Source organism: Oryx dammah, unplaced genomic scaffold, assembly GCF_014754425.2.
Source record: "Oryx dammah isolate SB20612 unplaced genomic scaffold, SCBI_Odam_1.1 HiC_scaffold_20, whole genome shotgun sequence".
Taxonomy (NCBI): domain Eukaryota; kingdom Metazoa; phylum Chordata; class Mammalia; order Artiodactyla; family Bovidae; genus Oryx; species Oryx dammah.
The window spans coordinates 66,434,150-66,456,520 of NW_024070204.1; the positions used below are offsets into that span (position 1 = coordinate 66,434,150).

A 22,371-nucleotide genomic window follows, 5' to 3' on the forward strand; every position below is an offset into this window, starting at 1 on the left:
GTGTCTATGGACAATGGTGAAACACGGCCTTGCTCTCTAGTTCTATGTATACCAACCTTACCTCCCAGTAGCCTTCCAGCTCTTGAATTTGCAGGCACCCAATATCCACTTCTTTGATTCCTCCAGGGGCTACAGCAAGCACTGATATGTTTACTGGATCGTTAAGAAATGTACTTACCAGATTCCTCAGTCATCTCAAACTACACAACCAGGTTGATCCATCCAAGCTAAATTTGGAAGTACAAAATCATTTTTCAAAAAGGTCTTATCTAGAGATAGAAATGAGCTTATTTAACAAACACCAAAACCAGGTTTCCATAGAAAGCAGAAAAATAATTTATTCCAACAGATGGCAGAAATAAGAAATTCAACACGAAAATACTTTGGTATTTCTGTGGGTCAGATTTTCCCTGGAAAACATGTTCTCCTACTGACTGCCCCACTGGGGACGTATTGTCATGTAACAGTTTTTTAAACACTCCGCTGATTCTCATGTTGTGAGCAGGCAGGAGCCATCTTCAAATCCATCAGTTCCAAGGAGAGAGTAACATTATTTCTCAAAAGACCAGCACTTTCCATCTCGGAAGAGTACATAAAGATTTTACAGAGGCAGCACAGTTTAGCTTAAAGAGGCACATCATTCAAAGTGTAAAAAACGTGACAGGAAAAAAATACTGCATTGTAGAAAAAGATATTCAAATGTGGGTGAATGTTTAAGGCAGCTGATGGCCATAGTGGGCACGTCAAGGAGGTGGTCTGGGTATGGAGATGATTTTACATCTAGAGGAGTTCTCTCCGTGACCTGCAAAACAAAACCGTTCCAGTAACTGGGCCTTTCCAGCATCCTCAGGAGAGCAAAAGGGTGATACTGAGAAAGTCAACCAGGCTAATCCCTTCAAATGTTGTGTTGGCCAAAAGGTCTGTTCCTGTTTTTCTGTAAGATGGTGTGGAAAAATCCAAACAAACTTTTTGGCCAACCCTATATACAGGTGCTCCATAAATGCCTGAATGAAAGTGCGCTTAGTTAAAACACAAGGTTCCAGCAGGGCTGTGACAAGAAGTCCAGTTACCAAGGACAACGCTAAACCAAGGAGCCCAAGTCCTGCTTGACAGTGCTGTAGAAAACAGGAAGAGTGGAGTGGACTGAAACCAATCGCACTGGGGTCTGACAAGTTCACTTGGCCTTCAAGAACCTGTATTTGCACTTCTCTGACAACAAGGAAGCCAGGCTCCCACAGGCGGGCAGGCTTTTCCCTATGTCAAACTCCTCAACAGCAGGCTGCTTGGTACTCGAGATGGCTCACCATTCTTGCCACCCCAAGTGTAGGTGACAAAGGAGAATTCTTCTAGAAGTTTAAAGCTGCAACACCACCTTTGCAGAGCTAGCAAGCATTTAAAATAGGTATCTTCACATAGTGGTCTCATGAACTCCTTCACGTAAAGCTGATTTTATAATGTTTTATAAATAAAGTCACATATGCTTACTTTTGAAATTAAAAAAAAAGAAAATTAAACAAATAGTGTCTTTAAGAGGTCATTTCCACACAAGCACTGAGTTAGTGGGAAAACAAGCTGCTTATTTAGATAAACCTAAAACAAGAGGTTTATTTAGGTGTAGGTGGAGTGAGGGGCTAGTTAAAATTCAGAGGTGTGGTTGTGGCAGGCAAATCTGACAAAGATTGAAGGCTGAAAAACCCATAGGTAGACCAGATGGGCTCTTGAGATTTTCCAAACCAGTGGGCACACCCAGGAGAGTCCACAGTGCTGGGTGATTAAACAGTAGGTTTCCCAAGGCCCCGGGGCCAAGGTGCCGGGAAGGAGACATGAGACTTCTGCTGAGTCTTCCTGGAGCACACTGGGTAGGCCAGCTGTCCTGGAGGGTGGAAAGCACCAGACTACTGGGGGCCTGCTGGGGCAGGACACTGAAAACAGTTAGCTGAAGATGTAACTAGAGGGCTTTTTTTTTTTTTACCATGTATTAAGGAAAACAACCAGAGCAGGCCAGGTAGGGGTAATGGCCAGAGCTACCAGTTTCTTCCTTGGCTTCATAAAACCTTGGGTGCGTGCTCGGCCACCCAGTAGGTCCGACTCTGCAAACCCATGAACTGTAGCCAGCCAGGCTCTTTTGTCCATGTGACTTCCCAGACAAGAATACTGGAGTGGGTTGCCATTTCCTCCTCCAGGGGATCTTGCTGATCCAGGGATGGAACCCGCATCTCCTGCACTGGGCAGGTGGATTCTTTACCGCTGAGTCATGAGGGAAGCCCTTTAGAAAAACTTTCTTCTAATCTGATATCATTTTCTCTTCTCCTACTTAAGCCAGCGGAACAGCCCTCTTCATAGATCTGAGTTTCAGGCAGATTATTAATTTTTCTTGAGAATATTTGAAGTAGTGAAATCAGATTGCGTGTGTGTGTTAATTTCTATGAAGAGCATACTGTGAGACTTCCTCATTGTTTAGACCCTTCTGGGCAAATGAACAACCACAAAAGAGGAAAACGAGTCTCCACTTTTGATAAACCACATAGCGAGGGGATGATCTTCCCTCAAGCTCAGCGATACCAGTTTAAGATCAATGTGAGTGAGCATTATGTTCCGTGGCACAGACTTGTGGTCTGATTTTGGAGTGAATTAAAGCAGCATATATTCTAATCGTCTCTCTGATATGAAACAGCCATTTTGGGGAACTCAACCAAAGGATCCATGTTCTCATTTTGTAAAATAAAGGAATCACAAGGCTACTTTCAGCTAAGATTGAGAATGAAGACAACAGAAAAATATTAAGGCTAGAACCAAGAAATCTGTTCAGAGAAGAATGAGTGAATATTTAAACAAAGAATAGATATCATTTTTATCTTTAATTTTTCATTTCAGATAAAGTCACAAAATAATTCCTTCTTTACTATAATGTGTAATGTATATATTTATTGTAGGAGATTGACTACAAGAGGGATTTAATCAAACTAAAGGCATGAGTGCTTCACCATTCAAGGCAATGCACTGAATGGACGGCAAAACCGCCAGAGCCAAATACACTTAGGACAGAAGAGATCACTGTGAAGCCACTGTGGCCGGGAAACACAGTGCAAAGAGGATCTGCAAGCTGGACATTCAAAGAGAAGACATCAGAAAGGATGAGGAGAACAGGTGCATGGGGACAAGACACCAGGACAATACTCACCGAATCGTGTGTTTACTAACTTGCCTTCTGAATTAGTGAAGGGCATAGTAAGAGGCAGGAAAAGCTAAGGAAAGCTAATTAGCTTGAGAACACGAAAATAGTATGGCTAAAACCAGTAGGTCACTGAGGAAAGTTGTGAAAAGAGAGGCTGAGAAGGTGGTTTGAGGGCAGATGTGGCAGGCCTCAACCGCTGAGTGAGAAAATGGGACAGAATCTGCAGAGCAGTCATTCTCATCTTCTGTGGTGCATGGGACCTTCAGTGACCCTGACAAGCTGTGCTTACAACACGTAACATACAGCATTCCAAACAGCACGTACCCATTAGAATCAGGGACCTCATGATTTACAAAAAAGCCCTACGGTAGCTCATACAGAACTATTGAGTTTCTGGGGCAAGCAGTGATGTGTTCCAGGAAGTGTTTTATCAGGAAGATAAACAAGGTAGTGGTTTGTAGATACCCCGAGTACAGAGGCATCCACTGCAGTAATTCAGAGTTGCAGTGATCAGTTCAGAAACTAGGCTCCCAGAAAGAGAAACTGAATAGACAGGCAGACACGTGGTGAAACAGGCTCAAATGGATTCAAGGAAGAGAAAGGAGAAAGAAGCAATCGAATGGATTCTGACCCTAAGTGACAGGGAAGACTATGACAGCCTTAACCATAAAGCACCTTGCACTATTTAAACTTTTCACAAGTATGGCTTAATTCCAACCTCTCAATAGATCGCGAACCCCTTTAGAGCCCACAGATTCTTCTGAAATCCTCACTCACAGTGGATCACGGTGCTATCCACCTCGTGACACTCAAATATTTTTGGAATGCGTAAGAAAGCAGCTCCCTCAGGGCAGAGGCCTAATAACCAATACTCTATTCCTCTCTGGTCCAGACTTTGTAATAAAATAGAATGCCTGCCCTTTTAGGAATGCGGGAAACTATACAGACTCATCTAAATATATTACCATGATGTGGTTAACTAACTTATAGAACAGTGGTCTGAAGCCACTCTGAGAAGACTCTACACAAGTATCTCATCCCGAAAGCTGCAGGAAAATGCTGTTCAGTCAGTAAGTCATGCCTGACTCTGTGACCCCCACGGACACTACAGGCTTCCCTGTCCCTCACCATCTCCCAGAGTTTGCTCAAACTTATGTCCATTGAGTCAGTGATGCCATCCAACCACCTCATCCTCTGTTGCCCCCTTCACCTCCTGCCTTTAGTCTCTCTCAGCATCAGGGTCTTTTCCAGTGAGTCGGCTTTTCGCATCAGGTGGCCAAAGTATTGGAGCTTCAGCTTCAGCATCAGTTCTTCCAGTGAGTATTCAGGGTTGATTTCCTTTAGGGTGGACTGGTTTGATCTCCTTGCTGTCCAAGGGACTCTCAAGGGTCTTCTCCCAACACCACAATTTTGTAGGAAAATAGGACATTGGAAAAATAGCAAACTTGATGTGACAGTTCCAATAAGTATCTCATGGATCGAGGCTCTAGAGGCACAGCCTCGACTGGCAGGGGCCCGAGATGGACTGAGGATTGTTCTTAGAAGTACTGGGTAAGATTTCCAGCCAAGAAACATAATGTGGTATAACTCAGTCTATCAACATATCAAAGCAAATTATGGCAATTAAAGTGTTTAAAGTAACAAAGGACTGGCTAGCTGTTTGTAAGTGTCCTGTCTGCGATCAATTCAGTTTCATCTGTATAAAATTATTCGATAGCTTCCATGACTGTTCCTCATTTTTCTCCACTGAATACCATGCCTGGCTTACACCTCCTACTGTCCAAATCTGGCCTCTTAAAGAGTCACGTACAGAACTGAATACTTTTCCTTACCAGGTGAGGACAACTCTAAATCTGGTTTCTGCACTCCTTTATCATCCCAGATGTGTTCAAAGTTCTAAAAGGATTTTATTTAGCTCATTCTTTGAATTTTACCAGAGAAAAGTGAGGTCCTATCTTAAGGGTTTCATTTGCTCCAATGCTAGGCAGAGATCAGATCTCCTGATGTGATAATTCCAAATGCCTAGAGCTGTGGTGCTATCACAATCACTCCCTTAGACATGGGATCAGCACGATCTAGTGTGCATGGCCAGGGCTGCCTGGTGAGCTCTGTTTCCTGGCATTCTGCTTTCAAAGGAACAAACTGTAACCTAAGGGTTTCAAGCAGTCTTAGTCTGTGCTGTGAACCAGAGTATAAGTGTTAGGAATTCATCCACCCGGTTACAAACATGTAACCGAAACCGAAAAGAATGGGTAAATGAAACCGATCCCCACACACAGCGTTATTCAGAGTTGCTGCTGCTGCTGCTAAGTCACTTCAGTCGTGTCCGACTCTGTGCAACCCCGTAGACGGCAGCCCACCAGGCTCCCCCATCCCTGGGATTCTCCAGGCAAGAACACTGGAGTGGGTTGCCATTTCCTTCTCCAACGCATGAAAGTGAAAAGTTAAAGTGAAGTTGCTCAGTTGTGTCCGACTCCTAGCAACCCCATGGACTGCAGCCCACCAGGCCCCTCCGTCCATGGGATTTTCCAGGCAAGAGTACTTAGAGTGGGTTGCCATTGCCTTCTCCGGTTATTCAGGGTAGAAGGGCCCAATTTACTTATGGTAAGAGGTGAAAATGAGGCTCAAAGGAAGGTAAGTGACGGTCTCCACTAGAATGAGATACCACTCTGAGGCCTGAGGTTCTCAGCTTTAAACCCCAATCAATATCCTCATAGTCAGTATAGCTAAGAGGAAGGACAGAAAATACAACTTGATGGAAAAAACAAAAAAGGCAGGTTACACACACTCACACTCTCTCAAAATCTAATTAAAAGGGAATTAAAACCCCTTTGGGCAGACAAAACTCTAAGGGAAAAAAAAAGTTGCCTACCTATCAGAATGGCAAAAATTCAAGCTATGAGGAAATGGGCACTCTCACACATTGTTGGTGGGAATGTAAAAATAGTACAGTCCCAACAGAAGGGAATGTAGTAAGATCTAGAGGAAGAATTTATACCTTTAACTCAGAGATTCTATTTTCAAGGACTCTGATCCAAAGAGTACTGGTAAAAACACAAAAATACAAAATACATGCAGGATGGCACTGTGGCTTTATCATCAATAATAACAAAAGACTGGAAATAATCCAAAGGGATATTAATGGCTATACAAAGAATGGAGGAAGATCTCTATACCTTGATAGGAGGCACAATCTCTGGGATATATTTTTCAGTGACAACAGCAAGGTACAGAATAGCACATGTAATATGACGTTTCCCCTGTAACACCTGTGTATGTCAAGGGAGGATGGACATGCATGCCTACATATACATATGTATATGATTATCTCTGCACAATGAAACACTGCAAGGATAGAGACTTCTAGGAATATATCTTATTTATAATTTTGACTCTGGAAATGTTCTACATATTCCCAAAAAAGTAGCAAATAAAAAAGAAAAAATTACTATAAACTGAACACAAAACAAATCATTTAAATCTAATTGTATATCAAAATGATACCCACCAGAGGAAATAATTATTTCAAGTAACCTCAGCAAATAGCAATGGCACCCCACTCCAGTACTCTTGCCTGGCAAATCCCATGGACAGAGGAGCCTGGTGGGCTGCAGTCCATGGGGTCACTATGAGTCAGACACGACTAAGCGACTTCACTTTCACATTTCACTTTCATGCAATGTTCTTGCCTGGAGAATCCCAGGGACGGGGGAGCTTGGTGGGCTGCCATCTATGGGGTCGCACAGAGTCAGACACGACTGAAGAGACTTAGCAGAAGCAAATAGCATTTTGTTTTTCAAACAAAGCAGCAAAGAAATTCCACACTGCATTCAATAACCTTATAGTTAGTAGACATATTGGTGTTATTTTAAAAATACTTTATATTACTTAATTACCACTCTGATTACCCTATAACATATAGTTTAATATGTCCTATAAAACACAGGATAATCCTATATATCCTATAACATCTGGATAATCAAAGTCAGTAAGTTAGTCTTCAGGAGCCAACATTTTCAGCATATGTGAATGACATTAAGTATAAAACCAAAGAAGTCAAATAAAAACCCTGTAATGTTACACGTGAATTATAAATACCGACATAAACTTGTGATTTTTTTTTTTTAATAAAAATGTGTACTTTCTGGCTTTGTCCATGGTAAAGACTTAGAAGTAACAACCCACCCTACTAGAAATGAATGCACCCGGCAATCAGATGGTTTTGAAATACTACTTCCACTAGGGGGAAAAAAGGGTCAACTAAGCTTGAGGACTGGCTCATGAACCAGGGATCCTTTCAGTCAGAAATTTAGAAAGCAACTGGAGGGAAAGCTGATTCCAGGTGAAGAAACAGAGAAGAGAGGTCTGGGACACCTTGATGTTGCCAGAAAAAGAACTACCAAAGACTAATAACAGCACAAGGACACAGAAGCCAGTCCAGACAGGTACCCATAACGCCAAAGAAAGAACTGAATCTAAAAAAGATAATAAATGCATAATTGATTAAAACTGAAAAGGAAAGAATAGAAAACCTCATTGGACTCCCTGGAAGCAACTTGGGCACCAATATCTTACTCTGAAAATTAAAAGAAAAAATTAAACATATATCCTGCTTTTCTTATCTGATCTATATTTCAAGGTTACTAAATAACCCTAGTCGATGAAGAAAAGTTTGTTTTCATAGAAATCTTTCACCTAATCAAATATGTGAGTAATAAAAAAGTAAAACATTTCCATTTTTCAATTTCTACTGCAATGCAGGCTAAGATCATCAATGGATAAAAATTACCGGATAAAGGTTGACAGAGACCTCTTTACCTGGAGGGATCAGAATCCAGCACCTTGGCATCACTAAAGACCAGAGAGCCAAGCACTGTGTGTCTCCTGATATAAGGCAATATGAAGTTCACAGAACCATTTAAGTATGCTTAGCAAAAAAGCTGAACCTGAATCTAGGGAAGCATTTAGCACTAACCTCCATTTAACAAAATGGAGATAGAAGAACAAATGAAATGACAAGTTTTCTGACTCTTGGCCAGTGAATAAATCTTTCCACTACACCACTCCTCATTTCTCTGATGCTCAGGAAACCTGCAATTTTAAGACCAATTTTCAAAACGCATCTGTCTCTCTCTGCCAAAGCATTCAGAGACACCCTTCATCTAAAATCTGTCTGCCACTTCAAGTTGCTGAATCTCGAAATACCAAGTATAAATAGTCATGTTCTTGATCTGTGCCCGAAAGACCACATGCAAAAGTAATTCAAGAATATTTTGGGTAAGAATACAATTTTTAAAAATCTTGTGGATAAATCCTTTGGTAGAGTGAATGGCCTAAGTTCTATTTCTGCTATTCAGTTGTGTTTGCTTTCAGAGCAGCCTGCCCTTGCCAAGTGTTAAAAGAAGAAAAAGTCCAGGCAGATTCTAGCTGACCGACTGACAACACTGATGGGAAAGGTCAAGGGCATAGTCACCTCAATGACTGAGTACCAGTGAGCAGGTCTTCTTCCTCAAGGCCAATGATACTTGAGGTACCAGATGGTTTCATTTTTCAACTGTGGTCCAAAGAGAGGGTTGAGTTGGGCCAGAATTGCAATCAGCCAACTAAAAAATAATGGGGAAGGAAGCACAACAAAAAGTGGTGAAGTCATGCTGGAAGAGGACATTGTAAGTTAGGAGGAGGAGAGTGCTTTGGTAGAATTTAAATCTATTCTGTTCAGATCAAATTTTCGATACATTTAAAGTTCATAAAACACAACATGTTTAATGGGAGCATATCTTATTTTTTAAAAAAAGGCTTCACAGACCAAATCCTGTCTTCATTTTGATACATTATTGACAAACCAATGAAGCTTCATCAGAGCATGCCTCTTATCTTTTCCCTCATATTCTTAATTCCCTTTCCAAGTATTCAGGATCTCCTGAATTCATATGACACTGTCATTCAAGAGTGTTTTTGCCTAATCTCAGTTTATCAAAATCACAACTTCTGGGTTCAGGAAAAATCAGTTTACTTTATCCTTCTCCAAATGCTAAGACCCACAACCAATACGACACACCCATATTTTTAAATCCTTCACTCATTTATTTGCTGACGGCCCTGGACCCTCGCTGCTGCGCGCGGGGACTGCTCTCCAGCTGTGGTGCGCAGGCCTCTCATCGCAGCGGCTTCTCGACTTGCGGGGAGCAGGCTCGCGGGCACAAGGCCTTCAGTGGCCGCAGCTCGCAGACCTAGCTGCCCCGTGGCATGTGGGGTCTGCCCAGACCAGGAATCGAGCCTGTCCCCTGCACTGGCAAGCAATTCTTACCCACTGGACCACCAGGGAAGTCCAGTACACCCATGTTTACTCGTACAGCCAGGGTTAAATTTCAGCCCACCATCTCCCAATTAGAATGTGTCACTTGAGCACCCCTTCTCTCATTACATCACCACTAAAATGTGTTACGTGTCTGTGGGGCCCCAGTGGAGCTTAACCAAATGGACATCTAACTGCCCTTGCTTACTTCAGATCTAAAGTAATAACGTATTCCTCTGTATCACAGACTTGATTACGGAGGACATATGATGGTGTTACGTCCTTACTTCAGGGTTAGAAGTGAAAAACAGCACATAGCCCAAAACTGACTTTAAAGTTTTCTTCTACCATTCACAAAGTTCTGAATAAATGGTTTTCTATCTGATACAGGAACCCACATACCCAGTGAAATGTGAAAATCACTGAACTCAGACCAAAGCAAAGAACAAAAAGAAAGACACTAAATCATACATCTGATAAGGGGCTAATATCGAAAATATATAAAGAACTTATACGACTCAACAGAAAGACAGCGAGCTAACATCTGGCCATTCAAACCATTCCATGGTCTACTTCATTAAACAAATGTTTAAGATGGCCTCAGCACACATGAGAAGAAAATGAAACGGCACCGCCCTCGCAAAGCTTACAGAATACAGCATCAGGAAGGAAATATAGTGAGGCGAAGGAGTGGAGGACGATGGCGGTAGTACTCCGGTGATGGGGTGCGCAGGAAGGCCTTTCCAAGAAGGCACTGCTAGAGGGGAGCCCAGAACGAAGCAGAACGCGCAGTGCCTTTAATTCCTATTCAAAATACGCGCGTTTTCATTTAAATTAGAAATAAATTGCTCTCATTTACAGGGAGGGTTTCTGGTACCCAAGGCCACACTCTATCTGCTACAGATCCTAGAGGATGGATTTCAGCATCCTAATCTGACATGACTGTCCTCTCTGCATGGGATACTAGGAATTGCTTTCTAAGGAAAGTAGATAACCTGCTACAGCAGTCTCCTTCTACTATTTTAGGCCTTTAAATTCCCCTTGAAGAGAGGAAGTAGCCAAACGCAACCAGGTCACGGTCTGGTTAGATCTCTTTTCTTCCATTTGCTGTAATTTTTAGAACTCTCCCAATCAAAGGATCAATAAGCTGATGCTGATGCTTGACCATCAGACGGCTGAAGAATCTACACACACCAGCTCTAGCAGCTTTACCTACAGCAAGAAAGGAGGTACCAGCCCTCCCCCCCCACCCCAACAGAAAGCGGTTCTGGGACAGGAAATGTGACACCTGAGGACATTGGGCCAAGACAGCTGCCTCAAGCTGACTCACTTTATAAACAAACGTTAACTCAGAGGAGGTTCTCTCATCTGTCCTTAGAACTCCAGTATTCGACACAAACAAAATATGCGGCCTTGTAGCTGAGGTTTAACATCTCCCTGAGAAAAAGAGGAGGGCACACAGGCAGACACACTGGAGAGCTGTGACTACAGTGAACACAGACGACGCAGAGCTGGCAGTCATGGAAAATTCCACACAGACCCAGGACTTTCCCGACCCCAGCATGCACTGGAAGCAGACAGTACAGACAGTGTCCGTCCTTTCAGACAGACTGAAAGACTGGCCAGCGCTTAGAAACGCTAAATAAAAACATGTTAGACCTCGCCTCCGTCTCTTCTCTTTACCAAAAATGTATAATACTTAAGCAAAACAACCATCTCCCAGCACTTTGTATGATGAAGGACAGCACTGCCTCTTGATTCTGACTGCATGTTATAAACAGCCAGAAAGCTTTAAAGAAAAAAATCATGTTCTACTTCACAAATGATCTTTAATTTTCCCACAACATGGTTAGGGAAACTGAGAAGAGAGAGATGATGAGAAGAGAGAGATGAGACAATCCGCCTGTGGTTGATACTACTTAAGTGGCAGCAGCTCCTGAACTCATCGTCAGGTCGGGATGAATGTTCCTGCTACAAAAGTTACCTTCTGAAATACTTTATCTGACAGCAGTTCAGAAGGCATCAGTTTAGCTAAATCTACACTGTCTGGGAGTTAAGGAAACAAAGAATCCATTTGCTAACTATTGGTGAGGTCCGCCACTGAGCCTTTGGTACCTGAGGTAAAAATGAAATATCCAGAAGCAAGAATGAAGTCTCCTCTGCTTGCTCAGATCAGTATTCAGAAACTTTTTTGAATTTAATTTTACAGACTATTTTTAATGTTTCAAATCAAGCAAAACAGCTTACTTAAAACAATCACCACCACAACAAACCAAAGTTCAAGAAAATTCCTTGGGAAACAGCCCAGGTCAGTTCATTTGAAATTTCGTGGTGGAATTTTTCCCCCTTGTAACCATCTGAGTTCTGAGCCTGCCCTTCTGGTTACTGCCTGACTTCAGATTTTTCTTTCAAGCTGATAAACACAGTGGAGAACTGGAAGGATTTAAAAAAAAAGAAAAATCCACTCTGAATTGATGGAAGTGGGTGGAGAAAGAGCTCATATTCCAATGAATCTATTACTTCATGTGTCCAAGAAAAGAGAACTAAATGTACTCTTCATATTTGCCCAAACTGTTCCACATGTCTCCACAACCTGAAGTCCAGCCTAATAACTAACCTTCTGAGCTTATTTAAACTACCGAGGAAGCGACAGCACGGTAACATCTGGAATGGACCGGAGGTCAAGTTCACCTCCCTCATTTTAACAATGAAGAAACTGTGTCCTCGGGAGCTTAATACTCCTGCGGTGAACAGGGAAAGAGCTGGAAAGGGAACCCAGGACTTCTGAGTCCCATGATACTGGGCTGCATCCATGGGGCATTACGGATGAAACACATCAGGCAGCTTAGAGTTCCTCTTTTATTTCACAATTCTTTATCAATGCCATGCTCCAATGTCGGCTTGAAGGATGCCAAAAGGAATCTCGATCGAGGGGCCCCGCCCCCGCCCCCGGGTTCATGAGCTTATAAGAGACAAACCAAGAGCAGTGGCAGAGCCTGCTTTGGAAGAGAGACGAACAGGGTCTTCATCTACAAACACTCCTGGCCACTTTTCATGAGCTCAGCTCTTGGTCAGTAGAATTCTTCAAGCACAAAATATGTCCTCCCCATAGAAAAGGCTATACCGAGCTTGCTCAAAATCCTGCTCTGTTCTTTTGTTCCACATTCAGATAAGAGAACAGGGAACAGAGGCATGGCTATTTCCCGGTGACGCACAGGTCAAGCAGACAGCGGCTCAGCTTCCCTGTTGGAAAAGGGGAGCCGGGCTAGGGCTTCCCTTTGGCGGTCCCCGCAGCAAGGGCCCCTTAAGAGGCAGCAGAGACGTGACTTGCCCTGTCTCTACTGAGATGACTTCTGTCAAACACCCTCATTCCAGTCCAATGACGCAAATTCTTTCAAGGGCAGTGATGTTATTAGACAGACACTACTAGAAAGCATGGAATTCAGTATTAGATAGGGTTAGATTCAGTTTTAACTACATCAAAAATTAGTGGATGGTCAGGGAACTAGACGCCACATGCCCACAACTAAGAGTTCGCAGGCCACAAATAAAAAGATCATATATGTTGCAACTAAGACCCAGTGCAGCCAAATAAATAAACATTAATAAAAATAAGTGGAGTGACTCTAGGCAACTGAGCTCACAACCCCGAGCCTCAGTTTTCCTCCGTGTAAAACGAAGATAATAATCCCTGCCCTAAGATGTTAAGAACTAAAGGAATAATATACGAAAGTGCTCTTGTAGTAGCTGACAAACAGATGTTCGATAAATACTAGTCACTTCTTCTCTTTCTCTGTGAGACAGCTAAAAATGTATTCAAGCCACAGAATGAAATACACCCTATTTTACTCTACCAAGGAGTTTCTCAGGCAGCACTGAGTCATGCTCATCTCCACCTCCTCTCCCACCTCCACCCCGTCTGCAGGAGGCAGAAGTCTAAGGCGGTGCCCCCAAATTCCCATCCCCTTGCATATACACCTGTATAAACAGGGGGTGGCAGATATGATGGGAGAACCACCACCATGACTAGATTATGCTCTAAGATACAGCTGCCTTGAAAGGCAAACACTGTGCATCACCCACAGGTGGAATTTAAAAAATACAACAAACTAGTGAATGTAAAGCAGAAACAGACTCACAGATACAGAGAACAAAACAGCGGTTACCAATGGGGAGAGGGAAGGGGGAGAGGCATTACAAAGGTCAGGAATTAAGAGATACAAACTATTATGTACAAAATTAGCTACAGGGATGTACTGTACAACACAGGGAATATAGCCAGTATTTTATAATAACTATAAATGGAACATAACCTTTAAACATTATGAATCACCATGCTGCACACCTGAAGCATAATATTATACATCCACTGTACCTCAAAAAATAAAAAATACAGCTCGCTTTAAGAAAGGGAAATTTCCATCAATAGATGAATGAATAAATGTGGTACACACACACACACAAATATTACTCAGCTATAAAAAAGAATGAAATAATGCCATGTGCGGCAACATGGATGGACCTAGAGATTATCACACTAAGTAAGTCAGACAACCACTCATATGTGGAATCTAAAAAATTATAAACAGAGACTCATAAACAGAAAACAAACTTATGGTTACCAAAGGGGAAAGGAGGAGAGGGGTAAATTAAGAGCTTAACAGATACACCCTATTATATGTAAAATAGATAATCAGCAAGGAACTACTATTAACACATAGCACAGGAAACTATATTCAACATCTTGTAGTAACTTATAATGCAAAATAATCTGAAAAAGAATATAGATATGTACAGGTATAACCGAATCACTCTGCCGTACACCTAAAACACCATCAATCCACTATATGTGTGCTCAGTTGCGTCTGACTCTGTGACCTCATGAACTACAGTCTGCCAAGGGATCTTCCAGGCAAGAATACTGGACTGGGTTGCCATTTCCTACTCCAGAGGATCTTCCTGACCCAGAGATTGGACCTGCATCTCCTGCACTGGCAGGAGAATTCTTCACCATTGAGCCACCTGGGAAGCCCATATTTCAATTAAAAAAAGAAAGAAAGAGAAATTACTGAGTGGGCTTGACCTAATCAGGTGAGCTCCTAAAAGAGACAGGAGTCTTCCAGACCAAGGACATCTGGAGTGCATATACCACTTATTAATTTATTGCCAGTCATCTTGTAATGCACCCTGTAATAAGAGCTCTGTAGTAAACAAATGAATTCCTTTTTCTCCTTTAAAGTGAGCATGATGTCAAGCTTCCTCAGCAGAGGGCGCTGGAGGGGCACGGCAGGCAAGGGCCAGAAGCTGGGGGAGTGGGTGTGAGGCCACCTGGCGGAACCTGCAATGCTCTAGCCCAGGGCACGGCCATTCTTCAAGGTAGAAGTGAGGCCTGGAAATAGCCTTTCTGCAGCCCTCTCAACATGGAAACCAGAGCCCCTGCTTGGACTACATGCTTCAAGGTCCTTCTGCTCATAGGGTCGCAAGGATTCCCAACACACACCCCGGTCACTGATCTCCCATGCCCGCTCTCTTGCCTGCACTCCAGAGTGTGGCTAAGTGTTTGCCCAGCAACTCCAGGCCAACTCCAGCCTGGCCAAACCAATGACCTTCTCCGCTATCTGGTGGGCTGAGCTCTGCCTCCTCCAGCAAGGTCTGGGCCCTTTCCGAGTTGCCTGTGCCAGTCCCTGTCTCCCCGAGCCTCAGGTGCAAGGTGGAGTCCCCTTCTCTCTTATGGCTGCTCTTCCATCACGGAGTACAGTTAGAGAAAACCTCCTGTGTTTAACCTACTGTAGGGTTTCCACCTCCTTACTGAACCCAGACTGCTAGAGGATGAGGAGGACTGGGCAGAAAGGAAGATTCTCTCTTGCTAGCTTTGACAATGGAAGGGCAAGGAATGTGGATGGCATCCAGGAGCTGAGGGCAGCCCCCAACTGAAACCCAGCCAAGGAAACAGAACTTTATTCTTCCACAGTCATGGGAGTCTGGAAGAGGACCCCAAGATCCAGATGAGAAGGTACAAACTTACTTTCCATTAGCCTGAAGCCAACTCTCTCTCTGCTACGGCCCTTTCACTACTACAGGACAAAATAGGAATATGCCCTATTTTTGGCAGCTCTGAATTTGAATTATCTTTCTTTTTTACTTCCATACTTTCTATAGTTCAAATTCTCTTATCTGCCAAATTATAAATGAAAAGATTATATGGTCAGAATAAGATAAACAGACTTTCTCATATAGTATATAATAATATGCTGGGCCAGGTACCTAGGTTTCCTTTCCACTATCAACAAGTTAAGACATCCTAATACTTCACACACATCCACGAGAGAAACATAAGCAAGTCTCAGACCAAAAAAACTAAGCAAAGGTAGGTACTCCTCAGAGGGAAATAGAATGACTACAGGTTGCTTTCCATACTCTGAGAGCATATACTAACCCAGATTAACTTGTGCTTCTGTTTTCAGACCTCACAGGGCATGAAAAATGGCAGACAAAGCTCAGGACCCATTCAAGGTACAGGGTCTAACAAAAGTTTCACGCATACCCCCTAAAAAGCTAAGACCCCAAAGGGTTCTTTCTGTCTTAAGCCAAGGATAAATCAAAGAACACCCTTGAGTGGAATGCTAGGAAAATAAACTGTCTCAGACACCAATACCAAGCAGGAGGGAGAAAAACACTGCCCAGAGAATTAGTCTTCGTGAAAGTATGCCAGCTCAAATTCATACTTTGCTGTTTTTTGTTTGTTTAGTCACTCAGTTGTGTCCAACTCTTTTGTGAGCCCCTGGACTGTAGCCCACTAGGCCCCTGTCTATGGGATTCTCCAGGTAAGAATACTGGAGCAGTTTGCCACTTCCTTCTCCAGGGGAATCTTCCTGACCCAGGAATCAAACCTGCATCTCCTGCACTGGCAGGGGGATTCTTTACTGCTGAGCCACCAGGGAAGACCATGGTTTTAAAAAAGAATATACTAAGAATTGTATTTAATTTAATGGCACTCTGCTGATGGTCTTAGGCACCTGGTAGAAGCAATGTAAATCCTTTCTGGAGGAGCCCACCTTCATACCAGGCCTCAAAGAAGTCATAGAAATAAAACTAGAGAAAACAGGGAATTCCCCTGGTGGTCTGAAGGTTAGACTCCATGCTTTTTTCACTGCCAAGGGCCCAGGTTCAACCTCTGGTAAGGGAACTAAGATCCTGCAAGCCACTAGGCACAGCCAGAACACAAACAAAAATCCATAGGGAAAATGAACATATGACAGTCAAATATAACTAAATGCATATGGAAACAAGGCACCACGAGTGAGAGACAGCAAAAAGCAGATAAAAGCCTGCAAGGACTTCAGACAATGAAATGATCAAATAGTGACTATAAATAAACTGTCTACTATTTTTTAAGAAATAAGATACGCTTAAAATATATGCAGGGAAAAAGGAAGAGGGGAAAGAAAGGGGAAGACAGGAAAGGAAAACAAAACTATAGTAATAGCAGCAAAAAGAACTTCTATAGAAATGAAAAACTATAATACTTGAACATAAAAAAAAAGTCAATAGGTAATGTCCTGGTTTTGGTAATAAGTAGCTTATATCAGACTCATTCTATAGACAGTAATTATAAACTCTGAACAAAATACAAAAAAATAACTAATTGATGGTACTAGAGAGTGTCCAAAGCAGGGAGAGTCTGAAGGGATTCAATCCGTGAAAGAAATAAGGAACTTTTATACAGCATTTCCCCAGAGGACACTGTCCAGTCTATGTGAAGCTCAAGCAAAACACTGCAATCTTCTTGACTTGAGGTATCAAATGGTAAGTTCACAGCTGCCAGAGCAGTTGGAAATTAAGAGGGGAAACCTCAAAAAAGATATGTCACAAGGGTCCAAAAACATGTTGAAATTCCCCGTAACTCCTTGGCCCATCCCTGAACCAAGCATGCAAAGGCCAAGTGCTGGCGGAAAACACCTGCAGGGCCGAAAGGACAGAGCAGAGATCGCTGCCTCTGTGTATGACAGAGAAGAGAGCTTGGAGTCTCACATCAGAGGGGCTTGACACACCTTAGACTTTCCACGAAACCCCAGAAGGGCCACATCTTCATGGAGAACTCACTCTAAGGGCAAAACTGAAATAGATCTGCCCCAACAAAGGGTAAAACCAACCTTCCACAGGTTTAAGGTGGTCAATTAATAATTTAAGTAGAATCCAGAATGTCTATATTCTACAATATCTTGTTGTTGCTCAGTCGCTAAGTCATGTCCGACTCTTTGCGACCAGGCTCCCCTGTCCTTCACTATCTCCCAGAGTTTACTCAGATTCATGTCCGTGATGCTATCTAACCATCTCATCCTCTGCTGCCCTCTTCTCCTTTTGCCCTCAGTCTTTCCCAGCATTGGGTCTTTCCCAGTGATTTATATCTAGCTTTAGTAAATATCTAGCTAGATTCAATATCTAGCATTTAGTAAAAAATACACAGGCAAAAAAACCCCCAAGAAATGTAATCAACAGTCAAGGACAAAGGAATCAACAGAAGCTGAGTCCAAAATTATATAGAAGCTGCAGTTAAAAGGTAATGTTTCTCTGACTTCCCTGGCAGTCCAGTGGTTAAGACTCTGTGCTTCCACAGCAGGGGGCCCAGGTTCAATCCTTAGTCAGGAAACTTCCCCATGCCAAATGCACGTGAGGTGCACCCCTCCAAAAGGTAATGTCTCTTAAGCAGAAAGTGAAAGTCGCTCAGTCGTGTCCAACTCTTTGGGACCCCATGGACTATACAGTTCATGGAATTCTCCAGGCCAGAATATTGGAGTGGGTAGCCTTTCCCTTCTCCAGGGGATCTCCCCAGCCCAAGGATCAAACCTAGGTCTCCCACATTGCAGGTGGATTCTTTACCAGCTGAGCCACCCGGGATTTACCCACCCAAGATTACTGGAGTGGGTAGCCTATCCCTTCTCCAGCAGATCTTCCTGACCCAGGAATCGAACCAGGGTCTCTTCCATTGCAGATGAGGGAAGCCCAAATCTGGCCTACAAATGGCTGCATGCTAGAGGGCAAGGAGCTAGAGTTCTATCTGAGGGAAATCAAGGCACAGAAAGGCAAATAAATCCTCCTCCTTCCTATGCTAGCTCATGTAATAAAGGCGTTTATTGTTCTAGAATAAACACAAAACAGCATTATAAATATGTTTAAAGACTTAGAAGACAAATTGGCTATGAAGAATGAACAGATTGAGAATCTCAGAAAGTAAATTAAAACATTAATAAAGAATCAAATAAAAATTCTAGAACAAAAAAGTTTAATATATGAACTGAAAAATATTTGGATGGGTTTACCATAAGGTTGGAGATGATACGAGATATAGTGAACCTGATAAAAAAAAATCAACAGAACTTATCCAACCTGAAGAAACAGAAAATTGAAAAGAAAATCAAAGTCTACCATACGTGGAATTGTAGACTCAGAAAGAGAATGAATAGAGAAAAAAAAAAAGAATATAGACTGAAATTTTCTCAAATTTGGTGGAAAACAGTTAAGATCCAATAGCTCAGCAAACCCAATCAGAATAAATTCTAACAAAACCACACCTATGCACATCATAGCAGAATTTATACTGAAAAGCAAAAACAAAGAGAAAATCTTGGTAACATTCAGAGCACAAAGAATGCATAAGGAACAATCATTCAAATTATAGCCGAGTTCTCAGCAGAAATAATGGAGGACAGAGATAATGGAAGAGCACCTTTAAAACTGGCTGAAAGAAAAAAAAAAATCCTTCAAAAATGAGAATGGGGACTTCCCTGGTGGCCCAGTGGTTAAAAATCCACCTTCCAAAGCAAGGGACATGGGTTTGATCCCTGGTCCAGGAACTAAGATCCCACATCCAGTAACTAGAGAGCCTGCCCAGAGAGAGCCTCCATGCCACAACTACTAACCCTGAGCTTCACAACAAGAGAAGCCCCCAAGAGCCCACAACTAGAGACAGTCTACTTGCAATGAAGATCCAGCACAGAAAAATTTTTTAAAATAAAAATAAATACATAAAATAAAGAGGAGGGGGAGAAAAATACAAAATTTAATTCCTGAAGGAATTAAAACAGAATACTGAAAATATTCAGTTAACCCAAAGGAGGGCATAAAAGGACAGAGAAGCACAAATGAGTTGAGCCAAACAGAAAACAAGAACAAATAGTGAGCCCAAACCTAGCTATAATCGATACATTACTTACATTAGTTACATTAATTGTATAAGGAATACCCCTTTGCTAAAAGGCAAAGACAATCAGAATAGAAGAAATAGTAAACCCAAGCAGTACACCGTCTTCAAAAGGGCACGTTCTAAATATAAAGACACAGATATAATGAACACAGGAAAAGTGGTACAATTACTGATATAAATAAGACAAAGTAAAAACTGAGTTAAGGAGTATTAGCAAGGATAAAAATATCTGATAATGTTAGAAATGTTAATTCATCAGAAGACATATGACAATCATATATATGCATCCTTCTAATAACAGAGCTTTAAAACATATGAAACAAACAAGGATCTTTCTTTTAAAGAGAAATAGAAAAATCCACGATTATAGCGCCCTAGAGCCTGTGCTCTGCAACAAGAGAAGCCTCGGCAGCGAGAAGCCCTCTAGCCTCAATGAAAAGTAGCCCTGCCCACTGCAACCAGAGCCCTCGGACAGTCATGAAGACTCAGCACCGTCAAAAATAATACACAAATAAATAGTTATTTTTAAAAATAATAATTTTTAAAAATCACTGATAATAATACATTTTTCATTACAAATTTTCACACACAGCATCGTATTCAAAAATTCACCAAACCGTACTACAACATAATCAGGTCAAATATTATTCAACCTAGCATTAAGGTCTTCTGGTCTCCTGGTCAACATTTTTCTCTGTCACTCTGCGGGTAAGATTTACAATTAGTCAAGTGCTTGCACCTTCACAATATAATACTAAATTTCTAATTTACTCTGAAGATGTGAGTTCTGTTGACTCAGGGTAAGCTACAACATAACTCAAATTAACAACTAATCTAAGACCAAGAAAAGGTATAGAATAGTAACTAAAAGGCCTGTATGCTTAAGAAACAAAAGTGATCTTGCGCCTCAGGGAGGGAACCATATGTGGAGCATTCAGGCTTTCCTCTGCTGAACTAGTAACACAAGTGGTTGTTCTAGCAGAGATCCTGATTTATTCAGAACTCAAACAAGGTACACCCCATGGAATCTAACCCTGGACTAGAACAAACTGGAAAGAGGGAAGAATGCCACAAACAGAAGGCAATTCAAAAGTCTATGACGATTTCAAAACGTAACTTTGTTTAGGAAATCTAGTTTCTTTGGGCATGTCTTACTATAAACGAGGTATGTTCAAGAAACTGTATGTATAGTGCCAAACAGTAAAGTTTCCTTTGCATTTCAAATTACATGTATTACAGAATCACACCCCTGTGTGGAATAAGGTATGTAAAGTATTTGGAATTTGAATTCCACCTGCAGGTTTCAGGCAGATATTTTGTAAACAGGATAAATGATCAAGTTTCAAAGAAACAAAAGAAAAAAACAGTTGCATAGAGGCCTCCCTGGTGGTTCACGCAGGAGAGACAGTCATTCCCTGCTCCGGGAAGGTTTCACAACACCGCAAAGCAACTAAGCCCGTGGGCCACAGCTACCAAGCCAAGTGCTCCAGAGCCCCGGAGCCGCAAGTACTGAGCCTGCTGCCACAGCTAGCGAAGCCCTTGCACCCAGAGCCTGTGCTCCCAAATCAGACAAACCATCGAAACCAGAAGCCCACTGACTGCAACCTGAGAGGAGACTGCTCACCACAGCTGGAGAAGAGCCCTGACAGCAACAAGACCGAGCACAGTCAAAAATAAATAAAATTAAAAAGAAAAAAAGAGAACCTTAAAAAAAATTGCATAAAGTCTATACCACCCAGCTCATTTCAACATAAAAAGGCCTCTGGAAGCATTTAATGTTGCAACACTGTGTACTAACTACCTTTATCAACACACTGATGACAGTACCGACCCACTGTCAACAAAGCAGCCGCCAGCACACTGGGACAAAGGGAAAAACCTAGACAGCAAGAGGCAAGGGCTCAACCAGTTCTTAACCAAGTCACTAAGACTCAAAGTAACACAATTTCCAACCAAGTCCAGTTACTGTATTTTATACTTGAAAATGAAGACACAAGGCATGAGACTAATTGGAAAGGTCTCCTGCCTGCTTTAAAGAGAATATCCAGAGAATTAACCAAATTTCAAAGATAGAAAGTCACAGAACACTTTTGCCTCATCTTTGTTTAATCTCAAGTCATTCCTCTGTACAATAATTTTCTCTCTCTTTTAAGATCCCACCACCAACCTTACTGCTCACGCAGCAGAGATCAAAGGAATTTTAAAAAGGCTTTTTCAATCACAGGACCGCTCCTTGGCTCCTGGATTGATAAAGAGCTTCCTTGCTGGAATTTCTAGAGGACATTTGATTCGGTAGGACAGGCTGGTACTCAATCACCCCTACTTAGAGGAGGAATTGTTGATGCAAGTACTTCTTCTCATTTATTCTTTAGAGCTAAACACAGCTAGAGCTAGAATAAGAACGCCCTCTATTCACTACCTGTCAGACTTCCATTCTGGGGAAGTGTGAAATGTTTCACACTTCAGGTCTTTTGGGGAAGACCCAAAAAAGCCTCTTCACCTTTCTAAAAAGAAAAGAGTAAAACAAGGCAACCGCACAAAGTCCCATCATCTAAGCTCGCATGTCAAGGCAGTTAGACATCATCCTCAGCCACACTTCCATCACGCTGTATGATTCAGCTTTAAACACGGCAAGCTGCACTTAAGTAATCTAATGGCCAGACAGCCAAAATTCATGGTAATTTAACTCTTTGACAG

The 22,371-nt window shown here is 42.1% G+C and overlaps 1 protein-coding gene across 1 annotated transcript in view; it reads right to left on the reverse strand.

Moving 5' to 3' along the window:
* Positions 1-312: 312 nt before the first annotated feature.
* Positions 313-22,371, reverse strand: part of ATP6V0E1 (ATPase H+ transporting V0 subunit e1) — a 28,126-nt gene continuing 6,067 nt past the window's right edge. The window contains exons 3-4 of the mRNA XM_040262742.1: positions 8,649-8,778; positions 313-802 (exon numbers count right to left, since the gene is read on the reverse strand). Of these exons, the coding sequence (XP_040118676.1) occupies positions 8,685-8,778 (94 nt within the window). The 3' untranslated portion in view covers positions 313-802; positions 8,649-8,684. The remainder of the gene's footprint in view (positions 803-8,648; positions 8,779-22,371) is intronic.